The sequence below is a fragment of the Aethalodelphis obliquidens genome, unplaced genomic scaffold, assembly GCF_003676395.1.
Source record: "Aethalodelphis obliquidens isolate GAN/ISIS:26980383/991018 unplaced genomic scaffold, ASM367639v1 scaffold18, whole genome shotgun sequence".
Lineage (NCBI taxonomy): Eukaryota > Metazoa > Chordata > Mammalia > Artiodactyla > Delphinidae > Aethalodelphis > Aethalodelphis obliquidens.
Window position 1 is genome coordinate 11,516,279 of NW_020837962.1, and position 26,895 is coordinate 11,543,173.

The following is a 26,895-nucleotide window of genomic DNA, read 5'->3' on the forward strand; positions in this document are numbered from 1 at the left end:
CACACACACACACACACACACACACACACACACACACACACACACGTGGATCCCAGTGGGGTTGATGACGCAGGGGCCCTGTGACAGGAGGCTCAGCTGAAACAACAGACAGACCCTGTCATGCGGAGACGGCTGTCGCTCTGCCTCGGACCCCTCACCTCATTGTGTCATTGAGTCCCTTCTGCACAGAGAAGACCCTCTGCTTACTGACAGCGTGGGAGGCCTGGAACAGCTGGCAGACTATCTCGTTGGAGGCTTTCGCTTCCAGTCCGAGCTGGTTTCCGTGTGCACAGGCTTTGGCTAGAGACAGCTGAGGACGAAAAGACTCGAGGGATGAGCAAGGGGTTTTGAGGTTTCTGCTTCTGAACGCGAGGAGGATTCTGCCTGTACATACACTGGCCCACTTAAACCTTCTAAGCCTTCTGAAACCAGGAGGGCCAAGATTTTAATCTTTTGGAAATAAATAATATATCACGATAGAACATTTTAAAAGGTACAAAAGGTGCATAATGGGATATCAGTTGACTTCCTGCCCGGCACAGCTCCACGGCCAATTCCAGTCTTCTGCCAGCATTTTCTTTTAAATTAAGTTTGTTTCTGCTCACCGCTCCCTAGTGAAAGCTGATGCTCTGGGGGAGGCCACGTAGCACAGTGGCTGAGAGCTGGCTGGGGGCTCGAATGACCCGGCTTTAAGACCTGGGTCTATGTGTGACCACAGGCGAACTGGAGGCTTCACTGCACCTCAGTTTCCCTTTTCACCAAATGGCACAACAGCAGCTGCTTCGGCAGATGCCGTGAGGATTGAATGAGATGCACGAGCACCTTGCTCAGGACCCGCCGGGGCCCTCCAAGCCCTCAGTGGTTACTGTTGACCATCTCTACGTATTTCCTTCCAGAGTTTTCTATGCACTTGTAGCAGTGTGCATGTGCATTTGTGATCACGGAACACACATGTTACCTTTTCTTTGCCTGCCTAACGATTAACGTGGTTCTTTGCGATAGGAGACTTCTGTAAGCGTGTTTTCCTTGTTCTTCCTTTGAGGGGGTTTCTGTTGGTTTTGTCACATTGAGGGTCACCTTTGTGCAGTCTTGTGCACCTTCTGCTCACGCAGTCGACCCACAGGCGCTACCTGTGCCCAGGGGCTTTCTGAAATTCCTGCGCGCATTTTCACACACACTAATAGGAACACTATTTTTTTTTTTTTGCAGTACGCGGGCCTCTCACTGTTGTGGCCTCTCCCGTTGCGAAGCACAGGCTCCGAACGCGCAGGCTCAGCGGCCACGGCTCATGGGCCCAGCTGCTCCGCAGCATGTGGGATCTTCCCGGACCAGGACACAACCCCGCGTCCCCTGCATCGGCAGGCGAACTCTCAACCACTGCGCCACAAGGGAAGCCCTTTCCTGTACTTTTTTTTTTTTTAGGAACACTATTTTATCACCTGTTTGCCGGCAAAAACTGCTATCATTAAAAATGTATATTTTCAGGGCTTCCCTGGTGGTGCAGTGGTTAAGAATCCGCCTGCCAATGCAGGGGAAACGGGTTCGATCCCTGGCCTGGGAAGATCCCACATGCCGTGGAGCAACTAAGCCTGTGTGCCACAACTACTGAGCCTGCACTCTAGAGCGTGTGTTCTGCAACAAGAGAAGCCACGACACTGAGAAGCCCGCGCACCGCAACAAAGAGTAGCCCCCGCTTGCCTCAACTAGAGAAAGCCTGTGCCCAGCAACAAAGACCCAACACAGCCAAAAAAAAAAAACAATAAAAAAAAGCCGAACTGTATTTTCAGAAGTTCCTAGCTATCCACTCAAAAACACAAAGACTACGTGTATATGATTTGCTAGTGTGATCAGGCACGATCTCTTTAAACGTGTGCCTTTTTGACTAGCAGAGAGGTCAAACCTGCTCCGTATTTTGACTGCTTGTATTTATTTCCTCTTTTTTGAGTACGCTGAGGCTCTGTGAACTTCTACAGGGCCTTACTATTCTTATTGATTAGCCTGAGCTTGAACTAGAACCACATTGTTCATTGTTGTATTTCTTGTAAACTTGTTAAGTGCCTTTTTGGACATAAACATTACAACGTCCTGTGATGTGTCAGGCGGGCCATCCCTCTGTGATTTCTTCTCTAGCTTTTAAGGGCAGATGACTCTCAACCCCCAACTTGGTGGGGTGACAAGAGCAAGTGTCTACCAGCTTGGCAAAGGGGGACTTTCTTTGATTTATCTTAAAATAATGACTTCTTTACAGCTGCACAGGGAGAGTGTCTGGAGAACGCCAACTACAGACCCCTGATGTCCTGGTTCCAACACTGGACAACCTGGTGAGCAGGTCAGATAATGAGAAGAGGACAGCATTCCACACACCCATCTGCTCTAAGGAGCTCTAAGTTCTGTAGCCAAGATGCTTTCCCTACAGGCCAACTTTAGGGAGCTGTATAAATTTTGATGCAGATGTAGTCCACAGCACTTAGAAATTAAGTGGCTGGCTGTCTTAGATGGAACTGGCAGAGGTGAGGAAAGCGCTTCTGGGCTCTCCTCCCCGCACACCCTAGAGCTGAACTCCCTTAGATTCAGTTCCAAACCCTGGGCCACTCTTACTTCGTCCTGGGTGGGAACCTGGCAGTGTTGCCCCCACGGTCCCCACGAGAGGAGGCGTCAGGACAAAGGCCAGCTCCCAGCTCACCTGTGCTTCCCAGCAGCCTTTGGCAGCAAAGTCCCTGAGTTTCCGGAAGCTGTGGAGGCATCGTCCGGGATCTGACATCTGTCAATGGGAGAGTCACCATGCCCTTACATGGCCATATCTCTGGAGAAACTCAACCAACCCACAGTCTTCTTAAATGTTCCCCCTGACACCTCCAGAGGGTCCCCAGCTGTGCTTTCTTCCCAGCCCTTTATCCCCCAAATGGTGGTGGTCGTTTCAGGGGCAGTGCTGAAAGCAGCCCCATGACCAGTAGCGACCCCGGCTGCGGTGGCAGAACCTTGTCCACGGGCTACTCTGGAGATTGTGTCTTTGGCCAACATAATCCATTCTTTCCCCAGACCTAGGCCCACTCACATCCATCTTTCTGTCACTTTCCCAGAGGAGGTACGAGCTGGTCAAACACCCCTGATTAGCAGACTCTTCAAACAGGTCCCGGGCCTGCTTCTGTTTCTCTTCATCCTAGAATAAGTACCTCTAAGTAACCACATATACTGTTCTCATCTTTAATAAAATGAGTTAACTACATTAGAGTAAAAACAACTCTGAAGATACATGATTTGACAACCAACTCGTGAAGGCAAGCCCATGAGTTCTGCCCTCAGGCCCTGCTTCCTCCTGCACGAGGTTTGTGCTGGACTCGGCTCCCGGCACTGCCCGGACGGTGATGGGGGAGGGTTTCCCAAGGTCTTCCAGCTCCTCGCTCATACTAAGTGTCCCTCCCTGCTGCTGTCAGAGCACCTAGCACCAGGAGCCACCACCTCCCCCAAGACTGCTGCAGACGGGGTTCCCGAATCACAAGGCTCACTAAGTAGAGAAGTCTGCGTGAGTAGTGGCAGGGAGCCGCCAGTAGCAGAGCCGTGAGACAAATAGACCCGGGGTCCTGTCCCGCTCAGACACTCTTCCTGGCTCCACACAGCCTCACAGACAGGGCTCATCTTGGCTTTGAACCCCGGAAGCCCCCTTCTGCTGCCTTTCACGCAGTTCCTGATTCTTGGTGCTTGAAGCTGCCAGAAAGGCGAGCAGCACAAAAATGCAGACCCGCTGTGCCCTGTGTGCTCACCCGGGCCAGGACGCCAAACAACGCAGGGCCCCGTGGGATGGTGGAGGGGACTCACCTCAAAAAGACTCAGCACTCTCCCCAAGCAGTGCAGTATGGACGCTCTGTGAGTCTAGAGGAAGGAGGTGGAGGAGGAGGGGTGACTGTCAGCGGACAGAACTTCCCGGGGACTGTCCCTCCGTGTGCGGGTCCTCCTTGCTCCCTGCCCAGCCCCTCTGTGCAGAGGACCGCTCCCTGATTCCAGGCCTCCGCCAACTGCTTCACAGAGTCTCAGTCCTGCCTTTCCAGCAGTTGACCCGTCTGCAGCCCAGCCCCTCACCTGATTCCCCTGACCCTGGCTCCGAGGCCTCCTCTCCTGCTAGTCATTAGCAGATGCTCCCACATCCACACAGTTTTCTATGCCTCCACTGCTCTCGGGTCCCTGACTTTACATGGTCCACAGCATCTCCCCTCAAAGTTTTCTCACCTCCCGGGACCCTACGGGGCTCAGCCCGCCCAGCACGGCCTGCCCTACTTGCACCCCTTGCCAGGACTCACTTTCTGCAGCTGGCACTCCATCCTGAGGCTCTCGTGAACCACTGCCTTGCAGCAGCTTCCGGACACCGACCAAGGTGGGCGGATGAAGAGCCAGATGAAGGGCGCGGCGCCCACATTCAGGCGCTCCGTGAGACTGAAGAAGCGAGAGGCCTTCAGCCCGTTCACTTCCGCCCGGGCCTCATCAGACACAGACACTGAAGAGACGGACAGAACACAGCCCGGGATGTCTCTGGAGGAGGGGTGTAGGAAGTTCCCCAGCCTTTTTGGAAAGTTTAAAGCCTTAAGCCGCTACAACGTGAAGTTGCTGGTGTCTTAGGACAGAAGAGCTGGGATGGGGGCTCCTCCCTTTTCTTCCCATGTTTTATGAACCAAGTGCCCTGCGGCCCCTACCAGCGGCCTGGATTCCGAAGATCTGGGAAGGTCCCCCCCACGTGGAGGCATCAGATGCCCACCCTCCCTCCTGTGGGGAACTGCTGCTCAGACCCCTGTTAACGGGTAGGGGTTTTCTTTGTGGGGTAATGAGATGATGGCTCCAAATTGAGTGGTGATGGCTGCACGACTCTGTGAAGATACCCAAACCACTGGACTGTATACATTAGACAGGTGAGCTGAGTGGTGTGTGAATCTTGTCTGGGCAAAGCCATCTGACAGGAGGGTGGGCGCAGGATTGCTCATCGTCTGCAGGTCCAACAGTCCTGTCAACCAGCTGTGACCAGGGTGACCTCTCAGTAAGACGCCAGGTCTTTTAGAAGCAGAAAAATGGCGACTATACCCAAGTCTTTATGCATCTTGGGAGGTGGGACAGGATGAACTGCAGGCTTGCTCCTTAGTGTGCTCAGCAGACAGGCAGGAATTGGGAGAGAGGGCCGCACCAGGTTCTTTCGAGGAGCACCTGCCCCTTAGGGGTGAAGGAATCTAGGTACCAGGCTGGCTTTGACCTGTTTGTACTTGCCTCCCACTTGGAGCCTTGGCTCCCTGTGTTACTGACACTTGGCATCAGGCATGCTTTGACCACTGCCCCAGGTTCCTCAGATGAGCTGTGGCCAAGGAGAGAAGCTGGGGTCTACGCATGGGCTGTGGTGTTAACTAGGCAGCCAGGGAGGGCTGGCTTGCCTGAGTAGCCCCCATTCTGAGTCTCTGCTCAGAGTCACTCGTTGTCAACCGAAATTAATGGTTCATTAAACAAAGAGGCAACTCCCCCAAACTACAAAATCAAACTTCATCCATGGGTCCCTGAGCAGGACACCTCTGGCACAAGTTCCCCAGTGGGGACGGTACACAGCCAGACACAGCAAGAACAGCGACTAAACTGCTGACACGGGCAAGAGCTCATGCTTGTTCTATTAGGTTTTTTGTTTTTGGCTACACCACACAGCATGCGGGATCTTAGTTTTCCAACCAGGGATCTAACCTGCGCCCCCTGCAGTGGAAGCACAGAGTCTTAACCACTGGACCACCAGGGAAGTCCCTCGTGCTTGTTCTAAAATGTCAGTACCAAGTGGGGTGAGGCCAGCCCCAGCACCAGCCCCTCGAGGACTTACGGCCTTCATTGTAGAGGTAGGCTATGCCCAGCTTCACAGCAGCTTCAAAATTCCCTTTTTCGGCAGCCCTAGAACATTAAGAACATGAAACATCACATGATTTTATTCCATAAAGGTTATGTTCCACCACAGCACTTAAAACTACAGTACTTATTTTCTGAACAGAAAATATTTTTGGCAATGCAGCTAAATATTAATTATCCACGACATGCTACAACATGGATGAGCCTGGAAAACACACTTGTGAAAGAAGACAGACACAAAAGGCCACGTGTTGTATGATTCCACTCATATGAAATGTCCAGAAAAGGCAAATCCATAAAGACAGAAAGCAGATTAGTGGCTGCATAGGGTCTGTGTTACTATAGGGAAAATAGGGAGTGACTGCTAATGGTTATGGGGCTTCATTTGGGGGTCATGAGAATGTCCTAAAGTTAGATAGTGTTGATGATTGCACAACTCTGTGAGCATACTAAAAACCATTGAGTTGTACACTTTAAAAGGGTAAATTGTGTGGTTGGTGGACTATGTCTCAGGCAGCCTGCCTGTGACCACTGGCATACTGCAGCTTGCAGCCCCTCCGGCCCTTCCTCTAGGTCCCAACCCCGGCCGGGGAGGTGGGATCAGCCAATGAGTATAATGTAATAGGATTCAAATCGCATTGTTCTGACCAAAAGAAGAGGGCTGAGGAAAGTTTCCACATGCAGGTGACCTGCATCTGAGTCACACACAATGGGTCACAGCTCAAGTGGACCCTTCAGAAGCACTGCTGTGACTAATGAGAGTCAGGCCCGTGCTGGTGGTGTGGATGACCCATGACTGTGCTGGTAGTTGTGTGACTCGATGGGTGAGGTCGACAGCCCTCAGTCACTCCCTGGGGGATAAGGTGTTGGCGGGAGCAACAAGCAAGAGGAAAATCATTCCCAGGTCAGGCCTTGAGACACAGACTGGCATAGCAGGGAGGCCCAAAGGTAGGAGAAAGCCACGCTCTTCTCAGGGTGCAGAGATACCTTTCAAAGAGCTTCAGGTTCTTTGGAGAAGGCCACAGCTCCTGGAAGCTGGCACATGCCCACACGCTGGCATGGTTATCCACCAGGTACTTCAGGTGAGAGTGCACCTGAAGAACAATGGAAGAGGGGGAGTGGTGGTTAATCAAGGGACCTCCCAGAAGCCTGCTTCTGGAGCTCTTGAAGACAGGGTGTAGACAGATGTAGGGTCTCCTGTTTCCCTCCCCACCCTAGCAGTAAAGGCCCAGCCTCTGTGTATCAAAGTAACTAACAATTGCTTTGAATAGAGAAAAGAGCCCAGAAACAACTTTCTCTGTGGCTCTAAAGATGGGGACAGTGGTCCTGGAAGGGGGAATAAGCACCTAGGCTGAGAAAGGGGATATAATGCTATAATACCTGCAAGGATCAGGGAAATCAACTCTAATGGGAACAGGTAGGTCAGAAATCTGTTTTGAGCTCCTTTACTTAGGGTCTTGCTAGTGGGAGCAGAGCTGGGGCCTGCAGGTCAATAGGGGCTCTCAGAAGAGACTGAAACACATGACAGCAGCCTCAGGTAGGACTTCTGTCCTGGGTGATAGCAGGAAGTACCCAGGCAGGGGGCCCTGAGCACAGGTGAGCATTTTAAGTGCTAAAGCTTCCACTGCCATTGGAAATTCAGCACCCATGGATATTATGAACGCAATGGAGGCAGGTTTGGGAGTCAGAGAAGTGGGTTCTTACTGGTGTTCCCCCACTAATTTGCTGTATGCCCTTGGTTAAATCCCTCAAAGTGAGGCTTCAGTTCCGAAATCTGCAAAATAACTCGCAGAGTCTCTTTCAGTGCTGAATATTACATGGGCTTTGTCCTCAAGAACATACTATTTTTCTTCTTAATGCTATCTTATTTCTTGAGGGAGGCAAATTTCACTGCCATAAAAGGGTATTTTCTCTGTCAAAATAAACATTACAATGAGCAGACTCAAACCTTGCTGTCCTATGTTTTAGCTTTCCTGCAATCAGAACAACCTTAGGCATCTATTACCAATATCACCATTGTTTCCTCTACCTTCATTTGTAGCCAAAGTTTTTGTTCTGACATTTAACACACGAAGGCTTCATGGTACAATATAACCAATGATGCCAAGCCTGACACTATTTTCATCTGACAACTTACAGCTCGGACAGCGAGGATGTCTCCAACAGAAAGCCATTTCAGGATATGAAAGAGCACATCTTCAGGGAGACTCAAGATCGTTAGGTTTCGGGGTCTCCTTCTTATTCTCCGCTTTGTAGGATAACAGAAACACTTGGCACACCTACAGTGGATCACTTAAGAAAAAAAATCAGAATGGTCTAAGTGATGTGTTGGAAACGAGTTGTGCTGATATGAAAAGTTACATCTGAACATGATTTAACAGTTACTGTCCTCTGCCCCAGCCATATTTACAGTCTTAAACAAATATTAAATAAAGGAGCAGTAGTGGTACAGAAGACATCATCATTCATTCAAATATTCAATAAACGTTGATGGTGAGTAGTAATCATGTAACCTGGCTATTGGGAAACCTTCTGATCCAGAGCACAGATGACAACCAGGAAGGGGGAAAAAGCAGCCAACGCTGATGATGGTTAGCCTTGCATTTCACTCTCAGGGAGGCGCCTTGACCCTTACTGATCTCTTTGCTTCTATCTGCACACAGGACTAAAATGCATAATGTTAATAAGGATCTATGGACTTGAACAGTCTGGTTTTCAAGTCCAAACTAGGAGGGTCCACCCTGCAGAGAAGCCAAAGGTGGACTTGGAGGCCAGGCCTGTCCCAGCTCTGCGGATGTCAGAGCTGCCCAGCCAGTCTCAGTGTCCTCTCTCCCCACAGGAGGTCCTTCTAACTTCAACTTCAGCAAGTCTTTGCTGACTCTAAGCAGACGACAGAGAAGCTTGAGGCAGGAGGAGCCCATCACCTACAATTCACCTGGTTTCCCATCCGTTCCTTCCTCCAGTCCCGACAGGAGGTGGCTGCTCTCCCACCCGCACGACTCCCTCCTCAGGGCTTCTTCCTGCCCCCCTCCCCTCGCTCTTCACCTGGGTCTTCCCATCATCAATTAACATGCTGCGAAAGCCAAGCGTACACGCAGGGCGACCGATCCCTGCGTTTTACCGCATTTTCCTCATCCCCTTGCTCTAGGACAGCCACGATAATAACCACGGAAACCTGAGCTGCGCTCACGGCCCTCGACAGGTGGCAGACCCCGCGCGCCGCTTTCACCGCTTTCACGCGGAGCAGGGCGCTCCCGGGCATTTAAACCACGCGCCGAGCGGGCGCCGCCGGGAAGACACGCACCCCGGGCCGAAGGGCTCGAGCCAGCCCTGCTCAGTCTCGAGGCCGCCCCGCCGCCCCCGCGCCCAGCGCTCACCGCCTCCGCTCCCCATAACCGTGGCTGCCGTAGCTGCTGTCGCCGGTATCTCTGCCAGTGCCGCCTGCCGGCCCAGAGCGCGACTCCCCACGCAGGCGCAGACCCGCCCGCCGCCCGCCGGAGTTTTCAAATGCACCAGGCGCTCTCATTGGCCCGCCCGGGGGGGCGCGCGCCACTGTTCGGCCGGGCCCCGCCCCCTCCCCCCCCACTCGGGCTCGGACGCTCGCGATTGGCCGCGCCAGGATGCGAATTCGAACGCCGGCTGTTGATTGGTAGAGCTTGCGCGGCCGCCCCGCCTCCCCGGCCCTGGCGGGTGTCCCTAAGGAGCGTGGCTCCGGGCCTGGCTGCAGCAGTGTCTCTGAATCCTCTCCGGCCCGCGTGGACCTGGCCTGTTCTGGGCTTAGGCCTTGTGGTTGACTCGGCGGCAAGAGGTCCTGGCGACCGGAGGCCACGGCGTGCAATGGTTTGTCAGTGAAGGTCTGAGCGGACCGGCCGCGCCTCCGAGCCCGGGGTCTCGGAGCGGGGACCCCGACGTGGTCTTCTACCTGCGGGGACGCAGGCTAGCCGGCACCCGCGGGCTGCGCCTCACCGAGGCTGGCCCTGACCTTTCCGACCCGCACCCCGAGGCCGCACGCCCTTCTTCCAGCCCTTGCTTCAGGCGAGGAGACCCCTGGTTCGGTGGCCGAGTCGCTGTTGGCATAGATCGTAATGCAGAAAGTGGAGTCCAGAGACCTGGTGCTCGAAATCTTCATTGACTCATCCAACACGTTTGACTCCTTCCTCCCTTGAAACGTGGCTCACCCTGGACCCCTCCTCCATCCCTGCCCAGGGCAAGCCCTCACCTTCTCACTTGGACTAGATATCGTCCCTTGTCAGTCCCCAATGTCTCCTCGTGGTCACCTGGGAGCCTAACTAAAATAGAAGTGCACACCTGCTTGCTTTACTGGCTGCTTTCAGCCACAGCTGAGCGTTCTGTTTACTCAGGTATTAGGCAGTGCCCACCCAGTCTGTCTTTCTGCAACCAGCTCACATCCCACCTCTTTCATGAGACCTTCGGACAAGGAAAGAAATGCAGTCTCCTGGGAGAAGTGTTTGATGGAAGAGGACAGAGTGGCTTTTCCTGGAGAAGCCGGGGAATCTGGGTCAAGACTCTCCTCCCCCATTTCCCCACAGCCTCAGACAGCACTCTGTCCCGCTACCACTTATACTCGCTGAACCCCTTCAGGGTACTTGGTCTGTGCTCAGCAGCCGAACACACAGAGGAGCCATGGTGCCAAGGCTCCATGCCAGTCTGGAGCAGGAGACGAACGGATGACCACAGCATGGGATATGAGGCCTTGGAAGCTGGGGGTGGAGGAGGGGCAGGGGTGATGTTCATGGGAAGAGGAGTGGGTAGAGCAGAGCAAGCTTGGAACTTGCTCCCCAGATGCCCCACGTTCCCACACCAGAGGACAGGAGAATCCACAGGACCCCTAAGGGTTTTCAGTCTTCTTCACCTCACCTTTGTTTCCATTGGTTACTGTTTCCCAGTTTGGTACTTTGTTGTCCTCCCCCTGCACTGTTACTTTCTTTGTTGCTGGTCTCCCCAGGGCAGAGGTACACTCTCTGTGTTAGATTTTGGTGGCATTGGCTTCACCAGTGAGTGAGTAAGTCACGCTCTCGCTCCCCTGTGACGCTGCGTGTCTGTGGAGTCCAAGTGGCACCCTGACCAGTCTCTCAGTTGTCCTCTATCTTGCTCCTATGTCCTTACCACTCTTTTTTTTTTTTTTTACGGTACGCGGGCCTCTCACTGTTGTGGCCTCTCCCGTTGCGGAGCACAGGCTCCGGACGCGCAGGCTCAGCGGCCATGGCTCACGGGCCCAGCTGCTCCGCGGCATGTGGGATCTTCCCGAACCGGGGCACGAATCCGTATCCCCTGCATCGGCAGGCAGACTCTCAACCACTGCGCCACCAGGGAAGCCCCTTACCACTCTTTTTATTTATTCAGAGGTAAAGTTTTCTTGTTTATCAGGAAATAGGCGTTCTTCTCTTGGCTCTGCTGCAGCCATGCCATCCGTCACCCCCACCCACTGCCCTGGCAGTAAGAGCCCCTGGGCTCAGAGGGGTGATGAGCCACTCCCAGAAGGTGTGAGAAGAGCCCATTTCCCATTGGGCTTCAGGAAGGTGAGAGAACTCACTGGAAGAGTAGATTTTTGGGAGCTCAGGCAAGTTCCTGACTGGAATAAGATGGCAGTTGAAGGCCTGGGGTGAATGAGAAAGAAACTCAAGGGTAGCAGGGTGCAGAGGGGAGAGTAAGGAAAAGTGAAGCAGGCTGGGAGCCTGAGGCATCCCCCACTCGGAGAGAAAGGAAGAGGAGCCTACAGAGGAGGCAGATGAGGGGCCATGGGGGGCCTGGTGCAGTGGGGAGAAGGGGGCAGGGGACACTGAGATGCCTCAGAGAAGTCACAGGAAAAATGGATGGAGTGGGTGTGGCAGCCAGGCATGTGACAACACTGTACTTTTGGTGAGTGGTGAGGGGAGGTAGGGAGTGTGGGCAGGGATGGTAGACACCACTTTCCCAGAGCTGAGCTGAGAAGGGAGGGAGAGAACTACCTGCAAAGGAGAAGCCGAATGGGGCTTTGTAGAGGGGCGGGTGTGACCATGCTGCAGGGAGAAAGGCTATTGGGCAGGGCACTTCTCGGAGGAGAGCCCTCATGACAAAGGTACACGGCCACACCCATCTGCACTCAGGCCGGATGGTCTGAGCTCACAGGCTTAGCTTAGTTCTTCTCATGCCTGAGCTGCATCAGAAGCACCTGTTAACACAGATTGCTGGTCCTCACCCCCCAGACTTCTGATTCAATGGGTTTGGGGTGGGGCCTAAGAATCTGCATTTCTAACAAGTTTCTGGATGATGTGGATGCTTCTGGTCAGACTCCACTTTGAGAACTTCTGCCTGAGTTGAATCCTGGCTCTACCATCTGTTGACCACGGAAAGTTGCCGGATATCTCTTAAGTCTCAGCTTACTCTTCTGGGCAATGGGATAATAATCATGTCCATGTCATGGGTTGACGGAGGGCCATATACAGGCTCACCCCTAACATTCGCGTGGGCCAGGGCAGAGAACAAATGGAGCCCCACAAATCCAAATATTGAAAAATGGTGCTTTAAGTTTGCAAACTTGTCAATCTCTTCTCTCCTCCTACCTTCAGAAGTACAGCATCATTACAACCATGGTCACCCCCAGGCCTCCATACTCCTGACAGGACATGGCAGGTGTTGTTCCTCTGAGGCTGCTTCTATGGCCAGGTCTCAGTGAGGCTGAAAGCCACCCAGGTGGGACTTGAGGGGATCCTTTTCCACAGAAATGCACCTGGGTCCTCCATCAGGCCTCTAAGGTGAGTGGCCTAAATCTGGTAGAGAGCTGCCCCCACCCCTCCACCCTCAAGCTGAGCTCACTGGGTCCTCAAGTTGCCTCTGTAACCCTTGCAGCCCATGGCAGGCTGTGTGCACCTGGGCTAACCTGGCACTGGGAACTCTTTATTACAGCAAGACAGCCTTTGAGGGAAGTGGTGAGGGAGGCTGGGAGGGAGCCAGGAGGAAGACCAGGAGGGAGGCTGGGAGGAAAGCTGGGAGAAAGGCTGGGAGGAAGATGGAGTGGGAGGTGGAGTGAGAGGTGGAGAGGGAGGCTGGGAGGGAGGTTGGGAGGGAGGCAGGGAGGGAGGCTGGGAAGAAGGTGGAGAGAGAGGTGGAAAGGGTAACAAGGGGCCTGCAGGTTCTGCCTTCGCTTGTTTGTTTTCCCCTTGGTTGGGGGGCACAGGGCAGGTGAAGCTCAGGAAGATGTCCTCCAGAGAGATCTGGTTGACTGAGTAGTCTTCCAACATGTACTTTTTCTTGGCTTGCTCCAAAATGCCAAACACCTGTGGGAAACGAGGAAGCCGCTATAGATGATGGGCACAGGGAAGGGGAGAGGAAGGGTCTTTGGGGTTGTTACAAAGCCCCCCAAAGGCCCATCCCTCTCTCAGCTGCTCCCAGACCACCTCTCAAGAAGTCAGTCCTACAGAATTGAGCTCTCTGTGATTTTAGGGAAAGGGACCCTGGCTGTGAGTGGTGCCAGAAGGCAGAGGCCCCAGCTGGGTCCCTGGATTGCTGTGTGACCCTGGGCATATGGTGTCCCCTCTCTGGGTCCGCTCACCTCTCTGTGAAATGAGGGGGCGGGGGGGAGCTGACATCCGAGGTCCCTTCCAACTCAAACATTCTTATTTTCTATGAAATCCATGTGAATGTTGCAGCAGCACTGAATAAGACTTCCACCCGAAAGAGAGAACACCAGAAAGTGGGTGACATCAGAGGTGTGCTCCCTCTGATGCCCAGGTATGTGCTCACCTTCACCCAGCTGAGGTCATTGCCAGGCAGGTAGTAATGGACCATCCCTTGGTGCTCATCTTCCAGGACACTGCCTGCACAGTGTCCCCCTGAGGGCCGGGCTGGATGGCCAGGGGAGGGCGGCCCAGGCCCCTGGAATCGTGGCCCTCGTCCCAGGGGTCAGGGATGGACAGATGCACAGATGACCTCTGCACAGCAGCACATACCTGGGAAGGTCAGGTCCACGAATGCCTTGAACTCTTCCAGGGCCTCCTGCTGCCTGTCGCTCCAGATCTTGGCCCGTAGGGAGTAGCCACTGCCAAACTTGCTCTTGAGGTGCTGTGGGCTGCCCAGGCACTTGAACTGACCCTGCACCATGATGGCCAGCCGGGTGCACAAGGCCTCACAGTCCTCCATGCTGGGGAGAGGGAGTGGAGGCCTGACAAACGGCTGGGAGATGCTGATGCCCACCATCCACGTCAAAGGCTTGTGCAGATAGGAAGGTGTTGATGCCCAGATCAGGCTGTTCCTGATTCCCATGCTCAGGGTGTGGCCCACATGGTAGAGCCTGGGGACTCTCCTCACAGACTCTTACCAGATGCTGACAGGTCTTCTCTCCACCCAGCCCCTCCTGGCCCACCCCTCCCTCAGCCCCGGTCCTGGCTTTACCTGTGGGAGGTGATGACAATGGCCTTGCCAGACTTGCAGGCCCTCGCAACGGTGCCCCAGAGCGGGGTCCATGCCAGTGGACGGCTCGTCCAGGAAGATGACTGTGGGCTCTCCAAGCAAGGCAGTGCCAGTGCTCAGCTTCCACTTGTTGCCACCGCTGGGGCAGAGGGGGAGAAGTTGGGTGACTGGCAATCTTAAGTTTCCAGTAGTACAATCCTCCCCACTTTTTTCTTCTCTATTAAGAAAGTGCTCACGCCCCACGGTGGGGCATTCAGTAATATGGCCCACCACCCTCCCTCAGGGGTGCACTGTGACTTGGCTGTCCACTCAGCATCTAAACCATTTCCCTGGACACAGGGATAGGTCCAGGGTGAGCACATGGTCCATGAATCTCATTTGAGGGTCTCTATGGATGTTAGGGGGATAAGAGCATAGGGCCTTTTTTTTTTTTTTTTTTTTTTTGCGGTACGTGGGCCTCTCACTGTTGTGGCCTCTCCCATTGCGGAGCACAGGCTCCGGACGCGCAGGCTCAGCGGCCATGGCTCACGGGCCGAGCCGCTCCGCGGCATGTGGGATCTTCCCGGACCGGGGCACGAACCCGTGTCCCCTGCATCAGCAGGCGGACTCTCAACCACTGCGCCACCAGGGAAGCCCCATACGGCCGTTTTAGCTAACTTTATTTAATGAACACATAGCATTTACAATGTACAAGGCACTGTTCTAAACATCCCAGGTGTTAACTCATTTAATCATCATCAGATGCAAGGAAACACAAAAACATGCTTGAAACCGAAGTCAACAGAAGAAAGAGACAGAGCAACACCATCTAACCGCCTCTGACTTCCCTGTCCCGGGAGTGGGGTACTGCTGCCAGCCTGCAGGGGCGCTGTGCACAACTCGAGGGGTGGCCTGGGATTCCGGACATGTGTGGCCTTGCTTTGTTTAAGCTAACTGGAGTTGGGTTAGGATCATTGGCAACATAAGACTGAGGAATCCCCCAGGCTTCTCAGCAGAACAACAGCTCAGATGCCTCATACAGAGCGGGATAAGGTAGTGTGTGCTTGAAATGCAAGTCTACCAGAAATCAGAAGCCCTTTGTGAAGCGACAGGAAGAATAATACCAATGGTGCATCAGCCCGTCCTCAGCCACATAACTGCCTGGGGCCAAGAGGAAGCTGTGCCTTGGGGCAGCCCAGGCCATTGACCCATTCTTACAGGGGAGGGAGGCCATCTTCCCAAAAATCCACGCAGTGGCATGGACCACAAAACTACCCCAAGCACGGAGCTGACACGCCTTGCCCTACCCCTCAGCACTGAGAAGAACCACAACACATCTTATTACCGGAGGGGGAAGGGCCGAGGGAGCCCCAAGTCTCACCTGTAGGTCTTCACCAGGTTGTCGGCATACGTGTACATGAGTAAATCATCAAGAATTTGGTCCACACAGGCACTGATGTGGAGCTTGGGGATGCCCCGGAGCTGGGCGTACATGACCAGTGTCTCCTTGTCCGTCATGTGGTCCAGCAGGACATCAAACTGGGGAGAGTAGCCGATCCACTGCCTCACCTGGGGTTGGAACACAGCCCAAGGGGTAGGCGTGTCAGAAGGAAAGCTGCCAATTGGGCAGGGGCCTGGACCCTGCCTCTGTCCTGTGCACCCCCACGTGTGCCACATGAACAGATATGTGCCATGGGGTGCCAAGGTCCAACAGTGACGTTCAGGAGTCTGGATGCAGCACTTGCTGGTGGCGTGAACCCCAATTCTGGAGGGTGCATGTGGGGCTGGAGTGCTTATTTCCTGCCTGCCTGGCAGGAAACCTCAGTGCCCAGTGCTCCCTACCTCTTGTCACCTTCCAAGTATATGGTCAGCAGAAGACGCTTTATTATTTCCCCTTTAAACACATTTTCTATTAGACATGTAACCCACGAATAGATTTTCTTTGTAAGGCTGCTGGAGTCTCTTGGCAGGGCACGCCCCGGGCAGTGCAGTCACATGGGGGTGCACTTCCAAACTTTTGCATGGCTGGGTGCTCCCCATAGGGGACCAACTGTGTTGCAAACAGTATCATCCTTTATCTACCATTCTGCAACTTGCTTTTTTAACTCGCCATTACGTCTTAAAGATCTTCCTTGGTCAGTAAATACAAACCTACTCCAGCTCAGTTTAACTACTACTTAGTCATCCAGGAAACATTTCTAGATTTGAGTTGGCTGTTTATAAAAGATTCAGGCACATATGTGATATTTCCAAGTTTTTGCCGTTATGAACTTGCAGCAAACCACCCTGATTTGTGCCCATGTTCAAGAGCTCCCCTGGAATAGAAGATGACAATAGTATGATACCATTTTTGAAAGATAATCAGTGTTCTTCCTTCTCCTTTCCTCCTCCCTTTAAAGCAGCTGGACAGCTCTGGGCTCTGCCATCTGGGGGTGGCGTGTGGGGAGACCATGACGGGGTGCAAATCAGAAAATCACCTGGAATGTCTGCTTAGGGAAGAACATTTGCATCACCCAACTAAAGACAGGGCTTTTTTTTTTTTTTTTTTTGCGGTACGCGGGCCTCTCACTGTTGTGGCCTCTCCCGTTGCAGAGCACAGGCTCCGGACGCGCAGGCTCAACGGCCATGGCTCATGGGCCCAGCTGCTCCGCGGCATGTGGGATCTTCCCGGACCGGGGCACGAACCCATGTCCCCTGCATTGGCAGGCGAACTCTCAACCACTGCGCCACCAGGGAAGCCCAAGACAGGGCTTTGGATTCCCAGACTGGGGCTTCCCCTGAAGACAGATGTCACTAGTCTGGAGGGAACTGCTGAGAAGAAAAACGCAGATGACTTGAATGAAGATGCTTCAGATATTTCAGTATTAAATATAAAGATTTCTGATTGCCTTTATCAACTGATTTTAACCTAATGTTTCTTCTATTTCTACTTTGCTAAAAAATTTTTTTTATTGAAGTATAGTTGATTTATAATATTAGTTTCAGGTGTACAACATAGTGATTCAATAGTTTTATAGATTTTCCTCCATTTATTACAAAAAAAGGCTGTATTTCCCTGTGCTGTACAATATATGCTTGTTGCTTATTTATTTTATACATGGTCGTTTGTATCTCTTAATCCCCCCCATCTTGCCCCTCCCCACTGGTAACCACTAATTTGTTCTCTACGTCTGTGAGTCTGTTTCTGTTTTGTTATATACATTCGTTTTATTTTTTAGATTCCACATATAAGTGATAACATACAGTGTTTGTCTTTCTGTGTCTGACTTATTTCACTAAGCATAATACTTTCTAGGTCCATCCATGTTGTTGCAAATGGCAGAATTTCATTCTTTTTTATGGCTGAGTAATATTGCTTTGTTTATATATATATATACACACACACATACATACCACATCTTCCTTATCCATTCATCTGTTGATGGACACTTAGGTTGCCTCCATATCTTGGCTATTGTAAACAATGCTACTATGAACATTGGGGAGCATGTATCTTTTAGAATTAGTGTTTTAGTTTTCTTTGGATATATACCCAGACGTGGAATTGCTGGATCATATGGTAGTTCTGTTTTTAGTTTTTTGAGGAACCTCCTTACCGTTTTCCACAGTGGCTGCACCAATTTACATTCCCACCAACAGTAGGTGACGGTTTCCTTTTCTCCACATCCTCACTATCATCTGTTATTTGTAGACTTTTTGATGATAGCCATTCTGACAGGTGTGAGGAGATAGCTCATTGTGGTTTTGATATGCATATCTCTGATGCCTAGTGATGTTGAGTATCTTCTCACGTGCCTGTTGGCCATCTGCGTGTCTTCTTTGGAAAAATGCTTATTCAGGTCTTCTGCCCACTATTTTTTTTTTTTTTTTTTTTGGCTGTACTGCATGGCTTGTGGTATCTTACTTCTCCAACCAGGGATTGAACCTGCGTCCTTGGCAGTGAAAACGCGGAGTCCTAACCACTCGACATCCAGGGAATTCCCTTCTGCCCATTTTTTAATCAGGTTGTTTCTTTTTTTGATATTGAGTTGTATGAGCTCTTTATATATTTTGGATATTAACTCCTTATCAGTCATAACACTTGCAAATATTTTCTCCCATTCAGTAGGTTGCCTTTTCATTTTGTTGATGGCTTCCTCTGCTGAGCAAAAGTTTTTGAGTTTAATCAGGTCCCATTTGTTTATTTTTCCTTTTGTTTCCCTTGCCGTAGGAGACAGATTCAAAAAAGATACTGCTATGATTTATGTCAAAGAGTGTTCTATGTTCTCTTCTAGGAGTTTTATGGTTTCTGCTCTTACATTTTATCTTTAATCCATTTTGAGTTTATTTTTGTAAATGGTGTGAGAAAACCATGGTGTTCTAATTTCTTTTTTAGTTTTTTACTGAAGTATAGTTGATTTACAATCTTGTGTTAGTTTCTGGTATACAGCAAAGTGATTCAGTTATACATATATATTCTTTTTCATCTTCTTTTCCATTGTGGTTTATTATAAGATGTTGAATATAGTTTCCTATGCTATACAGTAGGACATTGTTATTTATCTATTTTATGTATAGCAGTTTGTATCTGAAAATGTTCTAATTTCACTCTTTTACACATTCTTTTACAGTTTTTCCAGCACCTTATTGAAGAGACTGTTTTTTCTCTGTTATGTATTCTTGCCTCCTTTGTTGTAGATTAGTTGACCATAAGCGCATGGGTTTATTTCTGGGCTCTCTATTCTGTTCCATTGATCTATGTGTCTGTTTTTATGCCAGTACCATACAGTTTTGATTATTGGAGCTTTGTAGTATAGTCTGAAGACAGGGAACATGATATCTCCAGCTCTGTTCTTTTTTCTCAAGACAGTTTGCTAAAAGTTAAAAAAAAAATCAGGGCTTCCCTGGTGGCCCAGTGGTTGAGAGTCTGCCTGCCGATGCAGGGGAAACGGGTTTGTGCCCTGGTCCGGGAAGATCCCACATGCCGTGGAGCAACTAAGCCCGTGAGCCATGGCCGCTGAGCCTGCATGTCCGGAGCCTGTGCTCTGCAACGGGAGAGGCCACAACTGAGAGGCCCGCGTACCACAAAAAAAAAAAAAAAAAAAAAAAAAATCATGAGTGGGTACTGAGTTTTTATTAAATGCTTTTTCAGCTTCTATTGATAAATATTTTTCTCCTTTCATCTGTGAAGGTAGTGCTTTACATTGGTGGATTTCCTACTGTTAAACCTTACTTACATTTCTGGAATAAACGTGATGATTGTAATTTTTATTCTTTCAATATACTGCTGAATTTGTATTGTTAATATCTTATTTAGGGTATTTATGTTCCTGTATGAAATTGGCCTATGGCTCATGTTGGATACTGTCTTTGGTTTTTCGCTTAAGATTGGGTAGCGCTCTGTCTTCTCGCCTATGCTTCTGAAGCGGTTATACAAGAAGGAAATAACTGTTTGGTGGTGGTTGGTATACTTGCCCATCAATCCCTTTTAGCCTAGACTCTTTTAAGAAGGGGTAGATCTTTAATCATTATTTCAATTTTACCTCCAGTTTTGGTCTATATAGGCTTTCTATTTCATGAACAAATTTTGGGATAGAAGGCTTGAAAATGTTATCATTTGATGCAAAGAAAATGAAGAAATGTGATGTTTCTTACACACCTGAGTTTGCAGTAAGCCTGTTGCCATGGTGGCTCATCTGGGATGGCCAAGGAGCCCTGCTCAGAGCATGGTGGCACCATGGACCAATGACAATCCCACAGTGGAGCCGAATGATTCTGAGTGAGTAACTCTGACAGAAATGCATGTGGACTCTCAGAAGTCACTGCTGATTTTTAGAATACTAGCAGATTCTGGTAAGAATGTATTTTAGGAAATGTGAAAGAATGCTTAAAAATATTTGTACAGGGGCTTCCCTGGTGGCGCAGTGGTTGAGAGTCCGCCTGCTGATGCAGGGGACGCGGGTTCATGCCCCGGTCCAGGAAGATCCCACATGCCGCGGAGCGGCTGGGCCCGTGAGCCATGGCCGCTGAGCCTGCGCGTCCAGAGCCTGTGCTCTGCAACGGGAGAGGCCACAACAGTGGGAGGCCCATGTACCGCAAAAAAAATAAATAAATAAAATTAAAAAATATTTGTACAGATAAAGGGTGATAAGCAGAAGGCTCACAAAGGAAGAGAGCAAGGATATAGCTCTGTTAGAGTTTGCTGATGAGATTAATCCATGTGAGATTTCTAGGAGAAAATGGAGAAGTGGAGGAGCAGGTTTAACTGTATTTAAATTCTATATTTCCAACTATGAATTTTCACAAATTGCCAGGAGGTGATGTGCAGATGTGTTCCAGGGAGACTGAAATCCAATTTCTTGCCAGCCAGGCAGGATGAAGGTCTTATAGGCAGATGCCACTTGATTTTAAATAATACAAAGAAATGTAGCACTTCTTATCATTTGAGTTTATGGAGTAGGTTCATACTTTCTTGTCTGTGAGCTTCAGTAAATGTCTGTTGGATGGATGATTGATGACAATTATGCCAGTGGGAGGGTCTCTCCACGACCATCTGCCCTTGACCTGTCTTGTTTTGTCTTTTATTCCTTTGTTTGTTCATTTGTTCATTCCTTCTTTCTTTTTTACAACAGCTTATTGAGATATAATTAGCATACCATACAATTCATCCATTTACCACAATCACCCATCAGATGTGTTCAGTTCAATGGTTTTTAATGTAGTCACAGTGGTGGTCCATGATCACAATCAACTTTACAGCATTTCATCACTCCTCCGCAGAGCAACTTCAAATTCATGAACAGTTACTGCCCACTTTCCCCACTAGTCTACTTACTGTCTCCACAGATTTCCTGTTCTGGATATTCCATACAAACAGAATCACACAATCTGTGGCCTTTCGTGACTTGCTTCTTTCACTTAGCATCATGTATTTAAGGTCCATCCATATTGTAGTGTGTGTCAGTGCTTTCCTTTTTATGTTTTTTTAAATTAATTAATTTATTTTTGGCTGTGTTGAGTCTTCATTGCTGCGCACAAGCTTTCTCTAGCTGTGGCAAGTGGGGGCTACTCTTTGTTATGGTGTGCAGGCTTCTCATTGTGGTGGCTTCTCTTGTTGTGGAGCACGGGCTCTAGGCATGCGGGCTTCAGTAGTTGTGGCACACAGGCTCAGTAGTTGTGGCTCGTGGGCTCTAGAGTGCAGGCTCAGTAGTTGTGGCACAGGGGCTTAGTTGCTCCATGGCATGTGGGAGCTTCCTGGACCAGGGCTCGAACCCGTGTCCCCTGCATTGGCAGGCAGATTCTTAACCACTGCACCACCAGGGAAGTCCCCTTTTTATGGTTGAATAATATCCTATTGCAGGGATAGATCACATTTTTTTTATCCATTCATCTGTTTGTTGGTGGACATTTGGGCTGATTCCACCTTTTGGCTACTGTGAAAAATGCTGCTATAAACATTCATGTACAAATTTTTGTGTGAATGTAACTTTTCAGTTCTCTTGGATATATACCTAGGAGTGAAATTGCTGGGTCATATGGTAACTCTGTGTTTAACCTATCTTCTCTAACAATCTTAATCTTTTAATTGGAGTCTTTAGTCCATTTATATATAATGCAATTATTAATATATTTGAATTTAAATCTACCATCTTATTAGGGCTACCTACTTGTCCCATGTGTTCTTTGTTTCTTTTTCTCTCGCACTTATTGTCTTCTATTGACTATTTTTTATAATCCACAGGGCTGCCTGAGTGTCTTCTTTTTTCTTTAAATATTTATTTATTTTCTTTTTTGGCTGTGTCAGGTCTTAGTTGCAGCACATGGGATCTTTCCTTGCGGTGTGCAGGCTTCTCTCCATAGTTGTGGCATGGGCTCAGTAGTTGTGGCACAAGGCAGATTCTTAACCACTGGACCACCAGGGAAGTCCCCTGTCTTCATGACATGGCCAACTAGCTTCCCCCAGAGTGAGTGATGTGAAGGGGAGAGTGTACTCAAAACATAAGCTGCAGTGTCTTTCATAACCCAATCTCAGAAGTGACATGCCATCTCTTCTACAGTATTCTGTCAGTCACACAGACCAACCCTGGTACAATCTGGGAGGGGACTACTCAAGGGTGTAAATATCAGGAGGGGGTTTTTAGGGGCTGTATAGGAGCAGTTTTTATATGTTTTTGAAGTTAAACTGATATAAATTCAAATTAGAATGTTATAACTTTAGGATGTTAAATGTAATTCCCATGGTAACCACAAAGAAAATAGCTATAGAATATACCCAAAAGGAAATGAGAAAGGAATTAAAATGTTTCATATGAGGTACCTAGAGTAGTCAAACTCATAGAGATGGAAAGTGGAATGATAGCTGCCAGGGGCTGGGGGGAGGGAGATGGGGAGTTAGTGTTTCATGGATTCAGAGTTTCAGTTTTGCAAGTTGAAAAAAGTTCTGGAGATAATGTTTATGATGGTTGCACAACAATGTGAATGTACTTAATGCCACCGAACTGTACACGTAAAAATGGTTAAAATGGTAAACTTCGTATATATTTTTCCACAATTTAAGAAAATAATTAATTTTAAAAGGTGTTGAAAGGATGTGGATAAATTGGAACCCTCACACATTGCTAGTGAAATGTAAAATGGTGCAGCCACTGTGAAAATAGTTTGGTGGTTCCTGAAAAAGCTAAATAGAGTCACCATAAGACCCAGCAAACCCACTCCTAGGTATATACTCAAGATAACTGAAAACATGTTCAAACAGAAACTTGTACGTGAATGTTCACAGCAGCATTATTCATAATAGCCAAAATGTAGAGACAACCCAAATGTCCATCAACTGATGAATGGATAAACAAATTGTAGTCTATCTATGCAATGGAATATCATTCAGCCATAAGAAGGAACAAAGTAGCGACGCACACCAAAACCTGGATGAACCTCAAAAACATTGTTGTAAGTGAAAGAAGCCTGATACAGAAGGTCACATAGTATATGATTCCATTTACATGAAATGTCCAGAACAGGCAAATCCATAGAGACAGAAAGTAGATTATTGGTTGTCAGATGCTTGGGGGAAAAGGGAATGGGAAGTGACTGTTAATGGATGGGGTATTTCTTTTTTTCAGGTGACGAAAATGTTCTAGAATTAGATGGTGATGATGGTTGTACAACCTTGTGAATATACCAAAAGCCAATGAATTGTATACTTTAAAAGGGTGAATTTTCTATGAATTATATCTCAATAAAAAAATGTAATTAACAAATTCTGTTTGCAATACTCACAAACTTGATTGCACTCAGTCTGGTTCAGGCTCTTGGCATTGCAAAACTTCTGTAGTTCAAAGTTATAATATAAGTTGGAGAAAGCCATCCCCAGGCAGTGGCCTGGAAGCGGTAGAAATGTGTGATCCAAAGACTCTGAGACTTTTGTGTAGCCTAGATCTGTGAGGGGAATAGAAAATATTAACTCTTCTTTCAGGAAGAAAAGGGAACATCCCCTAGCAACTCTCTGAACCCACTGTGCCTTTTATCCTGTGTAAAGGATCTGTTATCTCTATCTGTTGCTATATCTGTCTCTGCACGTCACACTGCCAGGCCCAAGACCGGAATCAGGTTCTCCCTGACTCCCAGTGTTCCCTCTTCCCCTGTAGTCATTCAACCTCCAAGCCATAAGTATTTTTATTTTGCAGTGCTTCCTGAACCTGTCATTTTACTTCTATTCCTATGGTTTATGCAGACAAATCAGAAAGAGCTTGGTGTGTTTGAGAAAACCAGCAAGAACGTGGCTGCAGAATGGGATGCACCTGTGGAAGCAGTGGATTTGAAGGCTGGAGGTTTACAAATGAGTTAGGGCCAGACAGGAGGGTCTGGTGGGCCAGGTTTGGAGTTATTTGAGTGTCATCTTACAGGTAGGTAAGAACACAGTTCCTGCCTGTACAGTTTGTAAAGCCAAAACCATCATTATTTGCAAATGCTGTACATTATCATGTACCTAGAAAAGCCACAAGAATCAATCAAAGAGCTATTAGAAATAAAAGAGAGGGAACTTCCTGGTGGTCCAGTGGTTAGGACTCCACACTTCCAATGCAGGGGACACGGGTTTGATCCCTGGTCGGGGAACTAAGATCCCAAAAGCCTTGCAGCCAAAAAAAAAAGAGAGAACAGAATAGACTCGCAGACATAGAGAACAGACATGTGGTTGCCAAGGGGGAGGGGGTTGGGGGAGGGATGGAGTGGAGTGGGAGGCTGGGATTAGCAGATGTAAGCTATTACGCATAGGATAGATAAACAACAAGGTCCTACTGTATAGCACAGGGAACTCTATTCAATATCCTATGATAAAGCATAATGGAAAAGAATGTATATATGTGTATAACTGAATCACATTGCTGTACAGCAGAAATTAACACAATATTGTAAATCAACTATACTTCATTTAAAAAAAAGAAATAAAAGAGAGGTCAGTAAACTGGCTGGTTATAAAATAAATATACAGAAACTGGGGTCTCTTAGAGGTTTGGGAAGCCAAGTTTTTAGGTTCATGTTATATTGAAAAGTGAAGAAATGCCAAACGGGGTTATAAATAAACTGTGTTATATTTAAAATATTTTAAATGTTTATTTACAACAAATAAACACAACTGCTCTGCAAAATAAATATGCTACTCATAAGCTAATTAATTTGTAAGAGGATTAACTCATAATGTGCTGCTTGGGTCATGAGCCAGCAGTGGGGCCATGTTTACAGTCCACAAATGTAATCAAGCCCTCACCCACCCAACAGGCCACTTCGTGCTTATCCCTGATAACTACACGTGCTACTAGCCGCCACCCTTCACAAACCACAAAATATCCTCACGAACAAAAAGGGGAAATAACTGGGTGGGATTAGAGCTCTAATTTCAGACTTCATGACTAGTCACACCACCAGCTCTAAACCAGTGGGTAGTCCAAGGGAGAGAGCCTGTGGACGTGTGACTTACAGATTCCCTGAAGAGAGGCTGAATAAACTCTTCATATAAAAAATGAACTCTACTCTCAGGGCTTGGATTTAGAGAGTAGTACAGCTTTTGGGTGTCAATCTGTGAAATTCCTGTCAGTGGAGGCTACTGTGATGTATGGTGAGGTGAACTTGGATATGACGTCTCCAGACCAACATTTCCTGGGCCAGGACTCAGAAACTGAGCATCAGAGCCAGGGTCCACCCATGCGGCTGGAGGTGCAGTTTGGGGCACAACTCAGAAGTCGTGGCTCCACACTGTCGCTGAGGCCCCAGAGTCATGGCTCTGGTGACCAGACAGCTGCATCCAAGGAGACCATGCCTCAGCAGTACAGCTGCAAAGGTGGCAGACATGGCTCTGGGAAGGAGACACAGTGGGTCACGTCCTCCTCATTTTTTCTCTTTAGAATTCTAAATTTGGAAATCTAACCTGGAGACTGAGGTAGAGGGGAGATGGGAAAACTACCAGAACATCAGCAGTGCAGCTCCTGTGTGGGGTAGAGAGAAAGACTTAACCACTAAGCAAGGCTCATGAGCCCAGACTGGGAATGAACAGTCAGCCACGGTCTCCTCCCAGACCTTCCCCTGTTCAGCGAAAATCTTCGGGCCCCTAAGAGACGGAGTTGTTGAAATCTGAGAGGGGACAACCCCATGCCCCAAGCTCACCCTAACCAGAATCAGTTCACCAACAATACGTGTAATCAAAGGAACAGATATTTACAACTTCTGCTTGTTTTCCTTCCTTCCTTCCTTCTCTGCGGATCCTACTCCAAAGCTTGTTGAAGACTGAGGAGAGGTCACAAACCATCCATATCTAGCCCTCCAACTGAAGGACTTTTCTCTGCCACATTCCTGGGTGGGATTCATCCTTTTCTGGATCTTGTGTCTTCTTTCTCCTTTACTTTACTCCTTCACTTTGCTGGCCTATATCCTTAACTTTCCAAGAAAGTGACGTGGTGACTTCAATTTCTGTTTGCCCATTTGAAATTGTCTTTGTTCTGTCCATACACCTGACTGACAAGTGAATTCAGTATAGAACTCGTTGTCATCTAGGAAGCATCTGGGTCTTTTTTCATTCAGTGTTGGATATTTGATGGATCCCTTCAATCTTGAAGTTTGTTTTTTCAACTCTGGGAAATATTTTTGCTTTATTTCTTTGGTAGTTTCCTCAACTTCATTTCCTCTGTTTTCTCTTTCTGGAATGCTTATCAATTGAATATAATAGCATCTCCTGGACTTACTCTCACGTTACCTGCCTTTTTTCTCAACTTCTCCTATTTCTCTTATCTTTTTGCTCTACTTTGGCAGGTTAATTGACTTTATCTTGCAACACTTCTGCTAAATTTTTATTTTGGCAATCAGCTCTTTCTTGTCCTCAAAGTTTTTCTTCTTCATGGAATTCTGTTGTTTAATAGATGCAATCTTTTCCAAAATCTTTGTTTTGTTTGGTTTTGTTTCCTGCATGGCCCTACCCCTGTGTCTCCTTTTTGTTGGTTTGTTTTAGTCTTTTCTTGGCTGCCATCCTCAAGTGATCAGTGATCCTTGATTGGTCTGTCTATTCAGAGAGACAAATGAGGCACCAGGAGGTGATTTGCTAGCTTTGTTTATGGAGGTAGGGGGCAGGCTACATTTTAAGGCAATTAGGCAGGGGACCAGTCCATAATGTTTAGGTCTCTT

At 48.7% G+C, this 26,895-nt stretch overlaps 2 protein-coding genes across 4 annotated transcripts in view; both read right to left on the bottom strand.

The window, feature by feature from the left end:
• CCNF (cyclin F) overlaps positions 1–9,325 on the bottom strand; it is a 19,513-nt gene extending 10,188 nt beyond the window's left edge. For 2 of the 3 annotated variants that reach the window (XM_027117752.1, XM_027117751.1), the window contains exons 1-9: positions 9,237–9,325; positions 7,997–8,151; positions 6,847–6,953; positions 5,837–5,904; positions 4,296–4,489; positions 3,817–3,870; positions 3,056–3,160; positions 2,684–2,761; positions 159–310 (exon numbers count right to left, since the gene is read on the bottom strand). In XM_027117752.1, coding sequence (XP_026973553.1) covers positions 159–310; positions 2,684–2,761; positions 3,056–3,160; positions 3,817–3,870; positions 4,296–4,489; positions 5,837–5,904; positions 6,847–6,953; positions 7,997–8,151; positions 9,237–9,252 — 929 coding nt within the window. In that variant the 5' untranslated portion in view covers positions 9,253–9,325. The remainder of the gene's footprint in view (positions 1–158; positions 311–2,683; positions 2,762–3,055; positions 3,161–3,816; positions 3,871–4,295; positions 4,490–5,836; positions 5,905–6,846; positions 6,954–7,996; positions 8,152–9,236) is intronic. The other variant, XM_027117753.1, reaches the window with a different exon arrangement.
• A 3,099-nt stretch (positions 9,326–12,424) lies between these two features.
• LOC113626610 (ATP-binding cassette sub-family A member 17-like) overlaps positions 12,425–26,895 on the bottom strand; it is a 77,842-nt gene continuing 63,371 nt past the window's right edge. Inside the window, 8 exon segments of the mRNA XM_027118365.1 lie at positions 12,425–12,515; positions 12,859–13,136; positions 13,603–13,676; positions 13,809–13,999; positions 14,251–14,313; positions 14,315–14,407; positions 15,629–16,012; positions 23,499–23,661. Of these exon segments, the coding sequence (XP_026974166.1) occupies positions 12,425–12,515; positions 12,859–13,136; positions 13,603–13,676; positions 13,809–13,999; positions 14,251–14,313; positions 14,315–14,407; positions 15,629–16,012; positions 23,499–23,661 (1,337 nt within the window).